The sequence below is a fragment of the Monodelphis domestica genome, chromosome 1, assembly GCF_027887165.1.
Source record: "Monodelphis domestica isolate mMonDom1 chromosome 1, mMonDom1.pri, whole genome shotgun sequence".
Classification (NCBI taxonomy): Eukaryota; Metazoa; Chordata; class Mammalia; order Didelphimorphia; family Didelphidae; genus Monodelphis; species Monodelphis domestica.
The window spans coordinates 122,692,844-122,704,977 of record NC_077227.1 but is presented as its reverse complement, the minus strand read 5'-3'; the positions used below and the strand labels follow the sequence as shown (position 1 = coordinate 122,704,977).

General features: G+C 36.5%; 1 protein-coding gene across 3 annotated transcripts in view; it reads left to right on the top strand.

Moving 5' to 3' along the window:
- Nucleotides 1-12,134, top strand: part of ARNT2 (aryl hydrocarbon receptor nuclear translocator 2) — a 268,147-nt gene that overhangs the window by 200,967 nt on the left and 55,046 nt on the right. For all 3 annotated transcript variants that reach the window (XM_001367918.3, XM_056806028.1, XM_056806035.1), the window contains 2 exons: nucleotides 1,698-1,832; nucleotides 3,118-3,192. In XM_001367918.3, the coding sequence (XP_001367955.2) occupies nucleotides 1,698-1,832; nucleotides 3,118-3,192 (210 nt within the window). The remainder of the gene's footprint in view (nucleotides 1-1,697; nucleotides 1,833-3,117; nucleotides 3,193-12,134) is intronic.

Sequence of the window (12,134 nt, the reverse complement as noted above, 5' to 3'; positions counted from 1 at the left end):
GATCCAAAAAGAATGTCAATGAAATTTTGTCTTTTTAATGCAGAGAAGAGGATAGAAAGAATTTCAGAAGGGAGCCCAGATTTATATATTTATGTGTTTTATATATACACACACACAATATGTGTGTATACATATAAATTTAAAACAGACTATATAAATGATGAACAGTTTCGCATACAGTCTCCTTTGTATTTGAAAATGTACATTCTTCTTTATATTCTAGTTCATTTTTTTTTTTAAATCCTTCTAGGCTACCTTATTTTATACTCCTTTACTATCCTCATTTATTGTGCCTTTCTTTTTCATTTCTGTGTGTCCCTAGTGCCTAGCACCATGTGTTGTATGTAGTAAATAAGGAATAAATCCTGATTGTCTTGAATTATAGAATCAGGTTATCATTCCACTATTAGTTAAACTCCCACCCCTTTCACTCTATATTTTACTTCCCTGTTCTATTTCATTGGCTTAGCCAAGACTGACTTTGCTCAGGTTGACCCTTTGCCTTCTGCTCTCTCCCGTGGAGGCTTCACTTTCTACCATGTCCCCAAAACCCTACTATATATGAGAAGAGAAGAGTCTACTTATTCTTTTATCCAGGAACTACTTACATATCATTACAGCCAACCACCATCATTCCTTTGTTGGTACCCTTTTGTTGAGGTCCTTATCCGTGCCCTGCCTTTAGATTGCCATCACCAAATCTTTATTGCTAGCATTTATGTCAGCCTCCCTCTACTCATCTTCTCCACTGCCCCCAGCCAGCTTCCAGGCCTCATTGGCTCTTTAGTCTGGGTTATTGTGATAACCTCCCAAGTGGCCTTCTCCTCATGTCCCACCTTTCTTCAATCCACATTTCCTACCACTTTCAAAGTATTCTTCCTAAAACACAGCCAGATGCTTCTGTTCCTCTGAGGGGAAAAAAAAAAAGAAAGCAAAACTTCGGACACCTCCACCAAGTAAAGCTCATTACCTTTCCTAACCTGGCTTTATGCTACCTTTTCAGCCTTATTTCATTTACTCCCAATCACCATTCTAGCCAAAGTAGGCTACTTACCATTCGGTAATCTTATTCCCTGTTTTCTTCCAGTCCTTTTTATTTATGCCATCCCACGTGGCTAGAATAGGTTTTACCCTTCCTCTTCACTCTATTTTTGACTGTTTAAATCATTCTCATCATCAAACCATCATACCAATCATACCATCCCCTCCATGAAGCCTTCTTTAACTTCCTTCCTCCTTCTCTTAACTGGAAAGGGATCCTTCTCTTCTTGAAATGCTCTCATCACTTTCTTTGGAATTCTGTGATGTAGCAAAGTACCTAGATTTGAGACCTGACTTTGATATTTTCTAGCATTGTGACTATGTATAAATGAGTCTCCCAAATCCATCCAAGCTCTAAGAGCCTTCATTTTTTTTTCATCTGTAAAATGAGCATAAAAATGTTGTCATTGGTGTTTTCTTCCTGTGCTTTTAGGCTCAATTTTTAAGTTGAATATCCTTTCCCAAAAATATCTTCAATTCAGAGAGTTGTTTCTTTTCTTATAGGTTTACCACTGCCTAGTCCAGTGATTCCTGGCATGAGGGAATCAAAATAAACCATGTTTTAACATTTGTTTGTTAACTGAAGTACATCTTTGATTTCTTTTTTCATTTTTTCCTGAAATTCAAATGATTGCTGCTAATTCTTTTGTTCTCAGGTAACTAGCTCTCCTGTATGCATGGACATGAATGGGATGTCTGTCCCTGCTGAGTTCTTATCTCGACACAACTCTGAAGGAATCATCACGTTTGTGGATCCAAGATGCATCAGTGTTATTGGCTACCAACCACAGGTTGGTAGATGATTTGGTACTCATGAGTCTTGGCTAGCACAATTTATAAAATCTGTCTTCCCTAATGGATAATACAAAGTGCTTGGGCTTTGCTAGCAACAATGTAAACACAGTGTTGAGAAGCAAGGATCCTTAAACAACATGCTCAATCTAGGGAAAGTATTTTGCTAGGTGCACCTTGAGGTCTTAAGCAACTCTAAATTAAAAACTCTTCCTACACATGGAATGGCATTACACATAATAGCTTATTATTATATGATGCCTAAAATATCTGGTGGGTTTTTTTTTAGCAATTACAAATCCACATTACTCATACGGATATTTTATTGCTATTGTCTTTTCAGCTAAAATCTTGGCTCAAAACATCACAATATCCAAGTGAATTTATAAGCCAGAGTTGATGGGCAATTAGTTTTATATCCCATATGCTATATCATGTGGGTAGAATGCTGCCTTTAAAGCCATGATATTAATCCATTTGTTCAACTTCACTGGCCATAAAAGATGCCTATTTTGGGGTGGGAGAAGTTTGCTTTTGGCTACTGTTTTCATAGTTATGCCAACGTAGAATCAAGTTTGACCCCTTTGAATTCTGTGGTTTTGACCAAGGAGTCAATCTAGCTGCTTTACTGTTTTGTATTCTCCAGGTAATAATGTCTCTCTGTGCATGCATTTAAATTCAGTGTTTGGCTTTAGAATGGTTGATTCCTGTGCACAAATACTCATCCATTACATTAAATATTTTCTTTTAGGATCATGCTTGCTCTTTTGACTAAAACATCAAATAATGGAACTAGGTAGTAAATGTTCCCTTAACTACAAGATTGTTTCATGTAGAATGGCATCTTTTCATCCCCAAGAGAACTGCAGTTTCCACATTTAAACAATTACAGTTTTCATAAGCAACACATCCTGTCTTCACTTGGTCATTTTGCTTTCTTTTAATGTTTATTGGAAACATGCTTATTATATTGTGTTCCTCCAAAGCAAACAGAATGTAAAAATCCCATCTCCCTAGGGAAGAAAAAGTTCTTTGGGCTATTAATGTATTGCTTTATACAAGCACTGATCTTGCCATCAAATATGTCTGGTTAACATAGTATTGTTAACAGGAAGTTTCATATAGACACCAAGTCAAAATTCTCAGCTATAATTTTAGAGGGTGTCTGAGGGGGACTGGTAGGTATGGAAAAGACTGAACAAACAACATTTCCTTACAACAAAGAAATGAAATGTGAATAGTGGAAGTTGAAATTAAGTACTGGGGCTTTTCTTTTATGTCTAGGATCTTCTGGGAAAGGACATTTTGGAATTTTGCCATCCTGAAGATCAGAGCCATCTAAGGGAGAGTTTTCAGCAGGTACTGTCCTAAAATAAGTCATAAAATGTGCATAAATCTGAATACTTTTTCATATGGTCAAGAGGATATTTTTGGTTGTATAATAATGTCTATGTCCCTGTCTAGTACATAGCTGTCCCCTATTAAACCTGTATTAACAGTAGAGAAAATTCAAGTCCATTTAACATTTATGAAAATACATATAACAGAGCTGTACTGGTTGATAAATGATAAAGTTGATTAAACAACTGGCTCTCTTGATGGGAGCGGGGGAGAAGTATATGTGACCTACTTTTCAGTTTAATCTATGTTAACATTTTCTCCATCATTTTCTTTAGACCAGACAATCGGCAAAGCATTATAAGCCTTGATTTATGATGTTTGCTCATTTCCAGGGAGTAAAATGTTCCCACTAAAAATTTAACAATCAGCTCTCATGAGCCAGCTCCATCTGGCTCTAGCATGCTTCTGAATTTTATGATTGCTTAGAGTTGGAAGGGACCTTAGAAATTATCTAGTTAACCTTTCTTACTTTACTTTTCTGGGTACATATTGTAGTCCACAAATAGAATGTAAGCTCCTCAAGGGTAGGCTCTATTTTCCATTTGGGGGAAATTATTCTGCCAATTCCTACCGTAATGCTTTTTATGAAGCTAAGTAAACATCTGTTGAATTAGATTGGACTGGACTGGACTAGATCAGATGCATTAAATTTAACCAGGGGGAAAATCTGATTTAGAGTGTATATTCTGAGTCCCTCAACCCTTCATTATAGATCTCTGCATTTAAAGCTATGCTGTAATTCATAGCCTCCCAATATAGTAAACTTCTTCAACAGTTAATGTTTTCAAGAATGTTTCTGCCTACCCATTGAGGTGTTTCCTACACATCAATGATTTATATATAGAAATGCCTTTTAGGAGAGTCCAAGTCCAGAGTTCCTCTGCCTCCATAGAGACCATCGCCGTTTATTCTCCAGATTAGAACACCTGGGGAAAATTGACATAGAGAAACTGCTTTCTAGTAGGTAGTTCATATAATTTAAGATTAAAGGCCACCTAAAGGCCTCTTTAATTAGAGGACATTAGAGGCTATTTTTAGTTCAATCTTCCCCAATCCTATTTTTCAGATTAAGAAAACTGATGCCCAGAGGAGCAAAGTGACAAAAACTAAGTTTTCTGAAGCCATTTGCTCTTTTTTATTAAGGTTTATTGATATCTCTTGCTTTTCCGTGACTTTCATTCTTTTATATATCCCCTATTTTCCTACCCAGTCAGCCCTCCCTTGTGATGAACAATGAAAGAGGGAAAATAAATTCAGAGAAAACAATGCATCACACAAGACTTCCCCCCCCCACCTCTGCAAAGATGGGAGGGAGGTGTCATTTTTCATCTCTTCTGAAACCAAATTCAGTGTTCTTTCTACTACACCAAAATAGATGTTTTATGAAAATGTGCAAGTACTGACAGATTCCTTCTAAAAGTTTCAAGGGTTCTCAATGTGCAGGGCACCTAGGAGTATCTGCTCTGAGTCAGGAGACTAAGGCTCCTTCCACCAGGATTCTTTCCCTGCCATTGCAATTATCATCTGTATGAACTTGAACTCACATTCCCCTAGGATAATGTAGCCCATTTAAACTTTGGGAACCCTTAATTAACCCAGCCTCTCCTCACACGGACACTCTGGCTCCTAGAGAATTCATGGGTGGTTACACCGCTCCTTCTAGAGGTACCTCTTAGAGATTGAAGATATATGTATAATGTTTTGGCTTGATGTCCCATTCCAGTGGCTTCTTACCAATATTATTTGCCAGATTACTTTAGTATCAGCTATCCAGTGACTGTCTCATCCATATTTCAATGTCATCCATATCTTTAATTCTCACCTTAATGATATTTAACAATTAACTTGCAATTTCAATTCGCTTAACCAACTTGCTTTCACTAGGAGTTATATATAGTGAGAAATGAACTTTAAATACTACCACCCAACCGGGAGAACTGGGAGCATCTTCTCCCCTAAATCAGGCCCTAAGAAGATTAGGCTCAGACAAAGCTTTCACTCCAACAACGTCATTTCCTAATGTGGCTTAGCTAAGGGAAACGAACCTTCTCTTAGTGGTCTTCAATCCCATGCTAAATTGGATCAGTTAGATCACTCCTTGCCAGCTCTAGCTTGGACTCTAGTTCCTGAACTTCTGATGCTTTCCCAACCTTTGAAAGCATATAGGGTCATAGTCTTTTCTGTTCCATCTCCAATAACTCCTTCGGAAAGAGCAGACAGATACAACAGACAGAAGGAACGTCAGAGCTGTTAGCTCATGGTTTCACGTTCATTGATGCTGGTGGGGAGAGTAAACCATTGGTACTCTCTCTATCTGGAAGCTTAGAGCAGTAGTTTTTCCCTCGTTTAAATATAACCAAGAAAAGAAAGAACAATTTGGCCAATTGATTTCATTTTTCATGCACCTTTCGTTCCAGTTCAGCAGTCAGCCAAAAAGTTTTTCTTCACTACATAGTAAGTGGACAGGAAGCAGTCAAATAATTTATGTTTATGCTCCAAAGTCCATGTGAAGGATTGCATCAAGGAGAATGCACAGCACATGCTCATAACAACTGGGCTCCCATTAGCCAGTCCTCCATTACTGTAAATGAAGAAATTGGACTCTTGAGGTCTTCTAAGCCAAATGTTAGTTCTGTGGTCCCTATTCATTGAGGGAGCCCCTGCCCTACTACAACCCTAGTCAGAAGAGGTACTGCCACTGAGCCAGGAGCTCAAACAGACACTGCCAGCAGTGACAGAGAGCTAGGCTCAAGAGTCAGGAAGACCTGGGTTCAAATCCAGCCTCAGACATTTAATAGCTGTGGACAAGTCACTTAATCACTGACTGCCTCAGTTTCCTCAAATGCAAATTTGGATAATAGCACCTACATCACTGGGTTGGTATGAGGATAAAATTCTATAATATTTATAAAATGCTTAGCATAGAATTTAATTAGACAGTAGATACTTAATATATATACATATATATATGCATATTTCCTTCCTTTCTAGCTGAGGTCAAACATGGACCACATTTTTTCATAGAGACAGAATTATAAAAATGGTCATTACCCTATAATTGAAAGAGAAAAAATATTAAATTTTTTAAATGGCCATTGCCTATACTCTTCATCCTGGAAAGAGCAATGGAACGGGAATTAGGGATCTAAATTCTAGCCTCTATTTTGCCACTACCTCAGTAAGTCTGTCACTTTATTTTCCCAGGCTTTGGTTGCTCCTTTCTGAGATCAGTTAGCTGAGTATGATGATTTCCAGTCTTCCAGCTCCAAATTCTCTGATTATAATAGATATATAAAATGGGACTTGAAAATTGTTCTAATCATCATTTGTAACATAGTTTCTATTGGGAAATGAGTTTTGAGTTCCAAACAGCTGACTTAGAAACTTGAAATAACCTAGTGGTAAATGGAGGACTGCCTGAGTTAGTTTTTAACCCAAAAGCTTTACCAGCCATTACTTAATTTCTGTTCATGAGCTCTTTTATATTTTTTATGAATTCCTACAGAAGTTTGCTTATGCTCCCTCTGTGATGTTTTGTTCTGTGCCCAAGACAGAGCTGTTCTTATTTTTAAAAACTTCAAGAAAAAAAAAAACTTTTTAAAAAATGAATTTTCTAACATCATTTTGGAGGCTTATGTGGCGTGTAAAGAGCAGTGAGTTTGGACTTAAGGGAATTACTTTTGGAACCTGGAGATGCCTTCAATTAACATGCTTAGGAAGTGATGGGCCGTATTAACGTCCCCAAACTGCCAATTTAGAGAATTGTTGGCGGGAGTTGGAGCTGAATGGAAATGTCTGGTATGTTTCATCATGCTTAAATATAGGGCAACATAACCATAGACTGAGATTTTTGGAAATTTTTATTCTTTCTGGGTTATGGTTCATTCTTGACACTGATGGAGCTACCATGCTCCTTCCCCAAACAAAAAAAAGTACAAGAAACATTGAATGGAATTGGAAATGGATCCACTTAGTACCTTTGTCCTACCCCTATTTTGAGGGAACTTTCTTGCCATTTCCTTTTAGTTTTTTCTTCTTGCTCCTCCCCCACTCTCTCTGCAGCTAATCTGTCAAAGACTGCTCTCTTACTCAAAGTGGATTATCTCTCCTCCTACCTTACACTATGTGGACTATATTTTATCTCTCGACTTTTCTGTCTTATTTTCTTACCTCTGTTTCCTACTCACTCTTCCTCTCTTCACCATCTACTCTTTTCATGATCTCCTAGTTTCCCTCTGGTAGTTCTTCCTCCCCCCCCATTTCCTTTTTCTCATATTCTTTCTCCATCTTTCCTTAATATTTTTCCCTATCTTTCTTCCCCTTTGTCTTTCCTTCCCTTTCTTTTTTCCCTTTACATTTTCCTTCAATTTCCCTTTACATTTTCCTTCAATTTCTCTCCTATTTTCTTTTTCTCTCTCTTTCCTTTTTGTATTTTTCTTCTCTTTTCTCTACCCATTTCCTTTTAACACTCCATGTCTTTGCCTTCTCTTCCACTCTTTTCTTTTCCCTCTTTATTTTCTTGTCTTTTGTCTTTCTTGTCTTTCTTGCCTCATACTTCAAAACAGCATGACATTGTGAAAACAGTGCTGGATTTGGAATCAGAGGACCTGGGTTCAAATCAGAGGTCTGCCATTTACTATATATGACTTTGAGCAAGCCATTTAATTTCTCTGGCACAGTTATCTCATCTGTAAAAATGGGGAGGGGTCATACTCAGCAATAACTAGCATCCCTTCTAGATTTAAATTGATTATTATCCTATAATCTCAGAACATAATAATAATTCCTATTAATGTTTAATGTTTGCAAAAATAATTTACTCTTTTGTAATTGTATGACTTCTTATATTTGACATAATTTAAGTTCATAAATAGTTCATCTAAAACCTAACATGGCCAGTTATTTAGACTATAATATTAATTATGATGAAATATAATCCTCTCATAGCCTAGCTAACTGACTTTGTGGCCACCGGTTCTACCCCTAACCCTTTCAATAATGCATACCATTGGCCTCAAGAAGAATGAATGAAAAAATGTGAGAGAATAAATACAAAGATGAATCAAAACCTAGGAACTGCTAATCTTGAGTCAGCATAAATTCTGTACACAAATAATACTATCTAAAATCATGTTGATATCTAAAGAGCCAGCAAGTAAATAAACTGAAATTCTTGAAAGATAGCACATTAGAGAAGGAAAGGACCTTTTAAATTATCTATTCCAACCTCACCATCATGATACAAGGGAAAGAACAATGGATTTGGAGTCAGACGTTTTTGAATTATGGCTTTGCTACTTATTATAATTCTGTGAACATGAGCGAGTTATTTCCAGAATTCTTTCCTTTCCCATCTTCTGTCTTGGCTCTCCCTCACCTTTCCAATTAATAGATCTTTTGCAGATGGTATTTTTATGTTTTTATATAAACCCATTTGATATGTAATATTCAGTTTTGCACAAGTGATCAGTTTTTGAGGATTTTATTCAAGAGCCCAAAATGTGTTAAAGGTTAAGTTTTATAGAGCTGAGTTTCTGTGTGTTTTCCTGTTTAATGTATTTCAATATTTTTCTCAAAAAAATCCTCCCATGTTTTAAAAAATATTATAAAATTCATCTTAGCTTTACAAAGTCAATGAAAACTAACCAAAAAGGAAGGTTTATTTTAATATTGGTGCATCAGATTTAAGAAAATAATAAATTAAATGGTAAGCATGTATTCAAGGGCTATCTCCATTTTACAGAGATTGTAAACTGCTGAGGTTTTCAGAAGTTGGTTGGTTACAAAAAAGAGAAAAAAAGAGGAATTTAGCATCTGATTCCTTGCCAGTACCCAGCTCATGTAGCATCAGTTCCTCAAGAAGGAAAATTTATTCATATGGTGAGAAAATTAAGCTAGGACAGTAATATCTTTTGGCCAACAATAATAAATATAGACCAGAATCAAAGAGTCCACTGATCAGCTATCTAATATGCACTAGGAAATCCTTGGGCTGGACATTGACACAGCCTTTGTATTCTTTGGGATTTTGCCACTGGGCGTGGTTGGTTAGAAATTGTTGAAGGGAAATGCCTTATTCATTTGAAACTGCATAGAGTTGGTTTCAAATAAAAGTGAACTTTTCCATTTTAAATGTATTTGTATATCCCATACTTAATACTTTATTTGAACTGATCATGAAATCTTTTCTTGGCACATGATTTCACAAACTTGCATGTAACAGAAAACTGAGAATAAGATTTAAAAAATTAAAAATATAAATATTTCTTGACTGGCTAGAATATCTTTAATTAAAGAAGATGAAATTTAATAGACATAAATATAAAGTCTTGAATTTGGATTAAAAGAATCACCTTCATAAATATTATATGGTGGCATAGCTAGTTGGCTCAGTGGATTGAGAGCCAGGTCCAGAGATGGTGGGACTCGGTTCAAATATTGCTCAGATACTTCCTAGCTGTGTAACCCTGAGCAAGTCAACCCCAGTAACCTAGTCTTTACCACTCTTATGTCTTGGAACCAAAATTTACTATGAATTCTAAGACAGAAGGTAAGGGTTTAAAAAAATACTAGATGGAGGGCAGTGTGACTAAATAAAAGTATATCAGGAAAAGGTTTGGAGTTTCAGTGTATTCAACAGAAACCAGCAGGGTACTAATACCAACAAGAATGTTAATGCAATTCTTTAGACTACATCTAAAGAAGAAGAGTGCTGTGACTAGGAAGGTGATCATTTTGCCCATGTTTAAGGACATTTCTAAGCTGGAAGGTATATAAAGAAATTGAAAAATCCTGAGATCTTGCCATACGAGGACCAAAAAACAAAATGGAGATTTCAAGATTACTTCATTAAAGAAATTATAGGGAGGACAGAATTCTTCTCTGTATATATTTGAAAAACTGCCTTGTAAAACAGGATTGGGTTTGCCCTCTTGGGTTTCCAGAAGGAAGAGCTAGAAAAAGCAGTGGATGGAAGTTAAAAAGAAGCAAACTGATACTTGATATAATGGAAAACTTCATAATAACCAGAGTTATCCCAAATTGCAATGGGCTGACTTTGGAGGTTGGGGGTTTTCCTTCCCAGGATATCTTCAGTTAAAAGTTTGGATGATCACTTGTCAGGTATGTTGTAGAGAGAGAGCATTCATAGTCTGGCCCTGCTGGACCAGATCATCTCTGAGGTACTTTCTAATTCTGACGTTCTATGATTCTGTGAAATTTATCTAGGCATTATAAGAGTAAAAGAAAGTGTTAGCCCATTAGTCAGGAAACCTGAGTTCTCTTTGTCTTTAATTCACTGAATGCCTTTGGGAAAGTCAGTTTCTCTCAATGGACCTCCATTTTCTCAACAGTAAAATGAGAAGACTAGTGAATTATCAAATATTAAGAGGTTGTTTTGTGACCTAGTTATTCTACGTAATACAGTGATCTATGACAATCCCAAAGATTCATGAGGAAAAATGCTATCCACTTCCAGAAAAAAAAACCAAACTCATGGAGTCTGTATGTAAGCTAAAACATACTGTATTCACTTTCTTTCTTCTTTTTTTTATTCAGGTCTCATCCACAAAATTACCAATATGAAATAATGTTTTATATGACTCCACATGTACATTCTATATTGGATTGCTCACCATCTCAGAGAAGGGAGAATGAGAGGGAGATGGAAAAGAGAGAGAGAATTTGGAACTCAAATTTAAAAAACAAAAAAAGAATGTTAAAGTTGCTTTTACATATAAGTGGGGGGAAAATGAAATATTATTTTAAAAAGAAGATATTTTGTGGGGAGATAAAGACTTTTAGAAACATAAAGGAATATATCATAAGAGAACCTAGCAGAAGGCTTACTTTGAGAAGGATTGAAGAGGAGGAAGAGAAGAACCTTTTTTTCTTTTAGTACTTATAAGAGAAGGGCATTGGCTCTGTATGTTTGCCAAATGTTTACAATTTTAAAAATTATCCTTCTTCTCTTAGGCCTTTTAGTATATTTATCCTTGGAGAACCCAGAGGAAGGAAACAGTCAGTATGGAGGAAAAACCCCAAATATTCATTCAAGTAAAAGAATTAGGAACTGGGAATTGAGAAAACTGGTTTACATCTATCTCAACAAGGCAAATCTGACCATGTAATATTCATTCAAATCTAGGGGCTCCCTATTGCTTCCAGGATTAAATATAAAATCCTTTGTTTGGTTTATAAAGCCTTCTATAATCTGGTCCTTTCCAACCTTTCCAGCCCTCTTACACCCTAGACATCCCTTTTCTCCTCTACCCTCTGATTCTGTGATACTGTCTTCATTGCTGTTTTTCATCACTCCATCTCTCAGTTCTGAATGTTGCCCCTGGCTGTCCCTCCATTCCTGTAATTCTTTCCCTCTTCATCTCTGCTGCCTGGCTTCCCTTGCTTCCTTCAAGTCTCAGCTAAAGTCCCACTCTCCCTCAGAAGCTTTTCTCATTCCCCCTTAATGCTTGTGTTTTCCCCATATAGATTACCCATATCTTGTTTGCACATATTTGTTTGCCTGTTATTTCTCCCATTAAACTATGAATTTCTTATGAGCAGGAACTGTCTTCATCTTTCTTTGTAACTCCATCATTTGGCCCAATACCTGGCACATAGTAGGTACTTAATAAACATTAGTTGACCAGCTGAATGATAGTTAGGGCTATATTACTAAGAGGATGACTAGGAGCTTCCCAAATAGGTTTAATTATTTCACAAAAATCATCTGAGAGTTAGAAGAGCCCTAAGAGCCTAAGATTGCTACTTAGTACTGCTGATTTAAAATAAGCTTTGCCTACATTTATCTATTCTCTTTTGTCCTGTTCTCAGAGGGAAAAGATAACTACTATTTAACATCACACACCCTGGTCTCTGAGCTTCTCCTTTCTATGTTAGGT